The sequence below is a fragment of the Morone saxatilis genome, unplaced genomic scaffold, assembly GCF_004916995.1.
Source record: "Morone saxatilis isolate NCDOM2014 unplaced genomic scaffold, NCSU_SB_2.0 Contig23, whole genome shotgun sequence".
NCBI classification, from domain to species: domain Eukaryota; kingdom Metazoa; phylum Chordata; class Actinopteri; family Moronidae; genus Morone; species Morone saxatilis.
Window position 1 is genome coordinate 20393414 of NW_023339796.1, and position 8960 is coordinate 20402373.

An 8960-nucleotide genomic window follows, 5' to 3' on the forward strand; every position below is an offset into this window, starting at 1 on the left:
AAGACTGATTGGCTCGAGGCAGGTGGCAACATATGAATACTGGAAACATGGGAAAACATGTAGCCCGGCTCTGTCCTAAGTTTAAAAACTGCCATAACCCTTTAAGGTAACTAATTAACATGTTATATCTTGTTTGTTTAATCTGTATAAAAACCGACAAAAAAAGACAAATCTGCGAGCTCATATGTTATTTACTCTGGCAGAGGCGTCTGGCCACCCTCACATTCAGACAAATTTCCACCAGTCCTGGACCTGGTCGGGTTTTATATGATGACTGTATAGAGGAGTGTGACCTTATTGGCTGTTAAGGCATTTTTGGAAACAACAAAGATGGCTGCTGCTGTGTGGAACTGTTCCTGTAAATTACATCAGCATTAAACAAACTGAACAGTGTATTTTCTCTAAGAAAAAAAAACAAAAAACAACTGCACTCGAAGCTATTGTTGATAAGAACGATGTGATTATGTTACATCGTCACATGTTTTGTTGTTCTGATTGGTTGTAGGCATTTTGGTTTGCGCCCATTGATAACACCACACACAACACTACAAATAAACTGAGAGGTTCTGGACTAATTCAATTAGTCTGGCAATGTCGTGTTAGGTTTTATGGGGGTTACTTGCCAGACTATGTCATGGGAGCAAAAACTTCCTTGAGTCAGTATTTGCAGAGATCGCTGGGCAAACAGCACAGACTCCAGTAGGCAGATTTTGGTACTTTCAGACTGAGCCAGGTTAGTTTCTCCCTGTTTCCAGTCATTATGCTAAGCTAGGTTAACTGGCTGCTGGCAGTAGCTTTAAATTCATTACAATACATTCAGAAAGCTTAACGCAGCACAGCAGCCTTGTCTGTCTTACTGCCTTATAAAGAAATTCATTCTCATAGTATGGAAAATCACAACCGTTCCTACTTCTGAAGATGGTAAATGGACCTGTACTTGTATAGCACCTTTCTAGTCTCCCGACCACGCAAAGTGCTTTTACACTACGTGCCACATTCGCACATTCACACAGTTACTCAGTGATGGCAAAGCCCATCAAACAGACACTAATGCATTCATTCACATGCACAGCTTCGGGAGCAATTTGGGGTTCAGTATCTTGCTCAAGGATACTTCGACATGCAGCGGGAGGAGCTGGGAATCGAACCAACCAACCCGCTCTTCCTCTGAGCCACAGCCGCCCAGATGTGGCTAGAGGATCTGACTGACACACTTAATATGGAGAGGATACGATACACACTAGGAGATTATTTTGTATTTGAACAGTTCTTTATTCTGTCATTTTGTTTTGATATCACCTGTGTATTTATTACTTCCTAATAACCTCAATGCCACATGCACAATTGTACTGACTATGAAAATGAGCACTGAAAGAACTAATGCATGTGAAAATAAAAAGGTGTTTGTTCAAAATGATACACATATAAGAGTCACATATATTCATTCATAGCATTTTGGTGACACCTTCTGGACTTATGGTGCCTTGAGACTTTAAATAAATAGAAGTGACTTCAGAGCTCCATTAAAGCACACGCACAGCGCTATTTGTTTGAGCTGTAACAGGAGCTTTATACTATTTACTGCAGGTAGTTTGTACTGTTTTGTGCTGGTCTACCCATGAATAAACACTAGTCCTGTCACTGCTGCATATTCTGGAGCAGATCACAATGACGCACCTGGTTCTTGATGCCGTCGTCTCCTGACAGATCTGTGGTGTTGAGCTGGAAAACCAGAAACTGGAAAATTCTACCGTTTGTCCCAACTGCCTGTACGGTTATAGGTCGGTCTAACACACGCTGGGGCTGGGTCTGAGAGACAGAGAGAAGGATAATTATGGTGATACAGTGTGTTCACACTTGCTGTGCATAAGGACATATATCGTATATATATTCTTACCCCATACAGTTTGTGTGCACGGGCCAGAGCGTTTGCAAAGCTGAACATGACCATTTTGGCTCTGAACTGGTCTGGGCGGAGCTTACAGCGAGCATCAGCATCCTCCAAGAAGTAAATTGTGTGGGCATGAGGGTAAGGGTAGTCGCCCCTGAAACCTGATTGAATAACAGAGACGTCACTTAATAACTGACTGGTCTGAACACGAGAGCTTTAACGATTAATTGATTAGGTGTCAACTATTTTGATTGATAATGGATAAATTGACATTTTTGTAAGAAGAAAATGTCAAAATTCTCTGATTTCAGCTTCTCACATCTCAGTATATTCTGCTGTCTTTAGTCCTCTATGAGAGTAAACTGAATATCTTTGGGTTGGGAAACAGTGATCAACATTCTTCACCATTTAGTGACATTTTATGGACCAAACAGCTAATGGATCAATCAAGAAAATGATCAACAGATTAATTGATAATGAAAATAATGGTTAGTTGCAGCCCTACTGAACTCTGGACAAAGTGGCACTCAGCCTCAGGGAAACTACTGCTTCAGGACCAGGATTTGTGAGACATGAGAGAGGACTCACCTGAGCAGTTCACCTTCTCTTTGTATACGTGTACTTTCTGCAGGTCGATGGTGGGGGAGACAGGATAGAAGGTTTCCAGGACGTGATCGGCCGTGTCGGCCACTTCCTGTCTTCCAGACACCTCTGGGAGAGGGTCCATGCAGTTATGCAGCAAACCATTCTGACCCCTAATCTGGAACAGATCCTCACCTGATAAACAAATATGGAGTGGAAAGTCCATCAGAATGCATTCTGTACTTTCAGATTCATTTTTATTGTTATTATTATTATTATTATTGTTATTATTTCAGGCAGCATTCACACATTTTCAAGACTAATGTCTAGCTATGCTTGTGGCGTGGCTCTGTCTTTGAGTCAGTCCACCAGTTTGTCCCAGACTCAAATATCCCAACAACTACGGATGGATTGCACTGAATTTTTGTACATTCATGTTCCCAGGAGAATGAGTCCCAGCAACTTTGGTCATCCTCTGACACTTCCTCCGCACTAGCAGTGGTCAAAAGCTCTACAGGGTACCCAACATTACCACCAGGTAATCCGAGAGGGTGCATTACCTCTTCTCCATGTAGCTGCCAATGAGTATTTCTCAGCAAGGATCCTCCTACCGATGGCTGGGTGGCTGGGCTGTAGAGTGGCACACAGATGGAGCAGGTTGAAGAGCAAAGTGTTGCTAGGGAGGGAGCACACGCACATACACAAACAGGGAGAGAGAGGACAGTTGTTTATTTTAACAAACAAGCACTGTGCTGCCATCGGCTGCCGATTCTCAACTAAAGTACACTACATTAGCAAAGGTGAGTTGCCTCCCACATTACACTCAATCACTTTAAACTTATTTGTCGGTGACCTTTCAATGGACAACCAATGAGATGACACTTGACACACAAAAAAAGTTTCATGCACCCGAATCCCGTCTTTATGACTGGGTTTGTCTTTTCCTCAGACACCGGCTTCTGTTCTATAAAAAAACCATAATTCACACACAGTCCTTGTTAGGCTAGTTTCTAGGGTAGAACAAGTAAGTTATATTATATATATTAACCTATATCAGTTTTAACCTCCAGTTAGCGGCACCCATGTATGGTTTAAAGAGTAAACTAAACCCCTGCTAAAAACCTATGTATAAGGGTATTTACTAGTGTTGTTGATTGTCCAAATCTGGACCCGTTAGTGCAAAATATTGGCACGTTTGGAACGATCCTGATTTGGTTTATTTCTACTCAGAAAGACTGAATTTGCAATAGATTTCCTGAAAATATTCAAGGCAACTTGCATTTTTCTGTTGTTTTTAATTAATTTAAGCGATTTAAAAAAAACTTTTATTCTGTAATTATTTCGCAGTATCCACACAACAAAATGAGCTTTAACAGTTCATTCATCTGTCGACAATACACACCAAACGTACGCTGCTGTGTCACACTACCTGTATTTTTGTTTGTCTGGCCGTTCCTCTGTTGTGTCCCAAAAGCGGGCGTGTTTGATGGCGTTCTGTACTTGTTCATCCTGATCTGGTATCTGATTGGTAGGACTCTCCGCCAATGAGAGCAGCTGAGGCGGCAGACCAGAGATCAGCTTGGTTTTGGTCAACCACACAGCTTGACGCACGCCTGAAAGAGAGAGAGAGAGACAGATGAAAATCTAACATGAGGTTCTAAAAAATGATTGAAACCTGCAGCTTGGATCTACACTGCACTTTGTGTGATAAATCAGTGGAGAGAATTAACACAAACAAACACATTAACAGTTTATAGTACTGAATATCAATTATCAAACATACATTCAGGCTCATCTGCCAAGGTTAGTGCAGGGTGAACATTTAGGCTGATTCTATGACATCTGAAAATGACAGAAATATCTCAGCAGGTGAACTTTATGGTGGTAAACTGCATCCTGTCATATGCCTTCACATATCATTGGCTTAGAAATACTGACATCCTGTGTGGACAGAGTGCATCTCTGAGACAGCGAGCATAGAAGACTAAACACACCATCTGTCAAAGCCATTATGTGCTTTATATTTATATTAGTATTCAACCTCAAGCAGATAAAACACACACATAGGAATGAAGTTACATTCAACATTGTTGACTTCATCCATTTCTGTGAAACTGTGATATAATATTGGCATTGCGCTTATATATTTTAAGCATTTTTGATTAAACTTCTTCACTTTAATATTGGTCATATGAATCTGTGTTGTGCTGTAATATAGACATTTTCTAAAAGATGTTAAAACATACATGTGTTGTCTTTACAAGATATTTTATTCACTTTTTATTTTATTTTTGTCTTTGTTATTAACTTTAGTCCCCCTGGCTTATTTGTGATAATAGATTCAAGCTGCTTTGAACTTGCTGTATACTTGTTTCAATAAGGTTTTCAATATCTGTCTGTCTGTCTGACTGTCTACTGTTATATATCATTCAACCACTCTACTTGTTTCTTAAAACATGAAATGATTAACCTCATTTCTAATTAGGTCTATGTACTTAATTATTGATCATTAGTGAAGGTCCACAGCTGTGAAAACATGACTCAATACATCTTTGACTCTTGGTGGGGAAATGAGAATACTGAGCCTCGGCAGTGATAGTGCCACTGATGCACTGCAGCTGCTGGCAGTGGCTGTTCCACGGCTCAGACAGCTTACCTTCCAGTGCGCTGGTCCTCTGGTTGTACACATAGCACGGTTTCTCCTTGTACAGCGGCATCTCCTGGGTCGGAGGAGATCTGTAATGTCTGGGGTCTTTGTAGTCCCTCTCCCAGTGTGGGTTAGCGGGCTTAGCCAGCCCCGGCGCACGGTGCATCAGTTCCCCGTAGGTGACCATCTCCAGGCCGGGGATCGCCACTCTCTCCCTGGGTTTGCGCGGAGGGAGAACCTTGGCTGTCAGACTGCGGCTGACACCGAAGTGTCTCCGGGCCTGGAGGCAGCCGGCAGCTCCATGTGCGGACAACCGACTCAAGTCCTTCAAGAAAACAGTGTGAGGAAACAACGGAGCCGCCATTTTTAAACACTGAGCCGTTTCTGAAAACATATTAGCTCCTGGGCCTTCTTCTTATTCGGGTTTCAAGATTAAAGCTGTTGTTTTGACCCGAGTCATTGCCTGTCAGTGAATGCCGCTGTAGGGCGCCGCCATGTTAGATTCTCTCACTTCTTCGGTGACTTTTTTTTCTGCTGCATTACCGCCCCCCACTGGACTGGAGTGTGTAGTAGTAGATGGGCAGGGCACTGGAAACAACTAAACACTCTTTATTTTTCCTGTTAGTCCTAAGTAATACTTCTGTTATTCATTATTATTACTATTATTTTTTCATAATATCTGCTGCATTTTATTATTTTTTTATTTGTACTTATTTGTTTTTGCTTTAATCTACTTGACAGTTTCCGGCTCATTACCTTTAGAAATGAGAACTGTCACTTACAGGCACATTTTAAATATGTCCAGACAAATACTGCCTTAAATAAGTCTTAACAATAACTGTCATGTGTCATTTGCGTGCAATTTTAGAATACTCCTCCTCAGGTCCCTTCAACACATATGTATACAGTGTTGTCCTACATACCTGTCATTGCTATTTATTTTTTATTATTATTTTGTTTACACCTGACTTTGAGTAGGCCCTGTTTGATGCTCTGCATTGGAATTTTCTCAGCTGTAATACAGACATAAGAAACATGTATTATTATAGGTACTCAATCATAAAAGCCCGATCAATATGTGATTTCTGAGACAGATACCGATTTGAGAGGGAAACAAGTCATATATGGTGGCCAATATAGTGAATAACTGAACTTGAATGAAAATAGACCTTTCAATGTGGATTTTGCATCAATATGAATATGCAAAGGTCCCCAGATGGCTGCTGTATATTTAAGTGAAATATTCTCTAACATCTTAAATTAATTTAACATAATTCAGTATCACAAACTACTTACTGTGAAGACACTGCTTGACACTGCTCAGCTGTGATGCACTCATGATGCTTCATGTGCTGCAGACAGTGCTGACTGACAGTATTGTTAACAGTGGAGTTGTAGAGCGCTCTGCTGAACAAACTACACAATGACACATTTCTAAAATACCCCACTCATCATTTTCTGCATTATGTGTTCTGTAAAAACAGTTTTAAAGTGGGTGCATACTGGAAAACATATACACCAATACCAATATATCTGGGATAGATCTATATGTTATGCCCGTATCAGCCAACCATTAAATCAGTCAGGCTTTAGCATTTATATACGATTATACAACAAGAACCATACGAATCATTTAATTCTAATTGTATTTCTCAACAAGTCAATTTCAGTTTTTGTGGTCAACATTGCTGTGTCACTACTACCAAGTTACAGATTATATTTATACCAAAAATAAATATGTTAAAAGAACATTACATGTGATTACATACATCAGGTATGCTCTGATAAAGGTCAGATAGACTGAAAGCCTGCTAAATAAATTGATTGATTGCAACAATGAACAATAAAATTTCTCCAGAGAACCAAGAAAACCAACACTATTATTAACCTCTGGTACAGATGAATACCGGAGCTGCTTCACTGACATTAAATGTTTAATGCAAGGACTGAAGAATGCAGAAATTAAAAGCGAAGTTGAGAGCGATATCTGGATCCTTCTCTTCTCATCCTCTCTTGTGTTTTGCAGCCAGGGTGGCCAAAAAAATGAGGAGGATGGCAGTTTTTCCCAGCAGAATCCAGTACCATATCTGACCCTGCACACCTACATGGACACAGACAGATGTGAGATGGGCTTATTGTTAGTTACATACAATCTCTCGGAAGCAAAGCTGCAGGGACATAAACAGAGATGAAACGAGGCAGAGAGAAAAAAAAGACAAGGTAAAGATGATTTTGACAGACATGAAATTAAAATGTAATTATATATAACATGTTTATTAATAAGGGGTTTTATTTACTCTAAAGTGAAATTAGAAGCCACATGAGTTGGAAATCATTGGGTAATTTTCAAAACACGATTCCCACCCAGTAACACTACAGTGTCACTCAGCTGTGGATGGTGTTCCAACACAGTTGGTCAAAGTGTCATCAAAAATGTAGTTTTTTAAATGATGTACATTTCCTGATTTAGTTTAAAAGACCAGTGTGTAGGATTTGGTGGCATTTAGTGATGGAGTTTAAATGGATGCACTGAAATTTGTCTATGCTTGAGATGTGAAGTATAATATTAAATTTACTGTAAATATAATATTTTTGCATAGCTTACAGTTCAGAGAAGTACCCCTTCTGAGAAGTTGCAACATGGCTGTGACCTCTCACCTGCTGCACTGCTGTGGAGTTGGGTGCTGCCACACTGTGGCATGCTGGGTGTGATCAGGGTAGAGGTTGTCAGGTTCTCTGAGGAGGGGACGGTTCATCATTATTAAATAAATAATATAAAATAGTCTGAACGTATAAGTCAAGGAAGAAATGAAATGGCTCATTCTAAGGTAAAGCAAGCACAACAAATCTTAATTACAGGTGATTATACACTAATGAAAACATACCTATGAATACACAGTGAACTTTTAAGATGTAGATTCGCTGACAAGACCAGTGACAACACACTGCCATTAAAAGTGAAATAAAATGTGACATGAGACATTTCAAAAGGACCATGCTGTTCCTGTTCACCAGCGCCTTACCTGCTATCTGTATCCAGACTGCGTGGCTGAGGGTATTAGGTGGCTGGGTCATGCAGGAGTAATAACCAGTGTCTGTCTCTGTAGCAGAGCTGATACTCAGGACCACAGTCACATTGGGGCAGGTGGAGGTCAAATTGACAAGGGACAGTTCGTCCTAGGAGACGAAATGTGATGATACCATTATTTTTTGAAGAAACATTACATTACATTACATTATATTAAACAGGTGTTATTGTGGTGAGCAGGGACTGTATCCGACAAGGTGAATTCACATACACTGAAATGCAGTCAGTTATTTTAACTAAAAAACATTGTTCAAATGGATAACATCGAAATTTTGAATTACGGTAACACAAATTCAATTGAAAACATTCTTGATTAAGTCGATTTTTTTAAATAAGGAGACTAAAGCTACATGATCAAGAATGTTTTTTGTGTTTTACTTAAAATTTTTGATGTAATCAGTTTCAACATTTTTCGTTGGTTATACAGTTCACATTTCACCTTTAAATTCACATTTAAAGGACCAGTGTGTAAGTTTTTGTGGCATCTAGTAGTGTAGTTGCTATTCCCTTATTTCACCCTCCCTTTCCAACCTCAAGGGAGAAACTACAGTGGCCACAGAACGTGCAAAGAATTCCAAGGGTCCTATCTAGAGCCGCTGTTTGGTTTGTCCATTCTTCTGGTTTAACAAGGCGACCCATTCCCTCTATAGATAAAAACAGCTCATTCTAAGGTAACGAAAACATAACGATTATTATACACTAAGGAAAAAATACCTATGAATATTATCTTACATTTCTGCCAATAGATCCTT

The 8960-nt window shown here is 39.9% G+C and overlaps 1 protein-coding gene across 1 annotated transcript in view; it reads right to left on the bottom strand.

Moving 5' to 3' along the window:
• mrpl37 (mitochondrial ribosomal protein L37) overlaps positions 1–5652 on the bottom strand; it is a 6344-nt gene extending 692 nt beyond the window's left edge. The window contains exons 1-6 of the mRNA XM_035670233.1: positions 5130–5652; positions 3903–4086; positions 3034–3149; positions 2480–2668; positions 1898–2052; positions 1678–1809 (exon numbers count right to left, since the gene is read on the bottom strand). Coding sequence (XP_035526126.1) covers positions 1678–1809; positions 1898–2052; positions 2480–2668; positions 3034–3149; positions 3903–4086; positions 5130–5514 — 1161 coding nt within the window. The 5' untranslated portion in view covers positions 5515–5652. The remainder of the gene's footprint in view (positions 1–1677; positions 1810–1897; positions 2053–2479; positions 2669–3033; positions 3150–3902; positions 4087–5129) is intronic.
• Positions 5653–8960: the final 3308 nt, after the last annotated feature.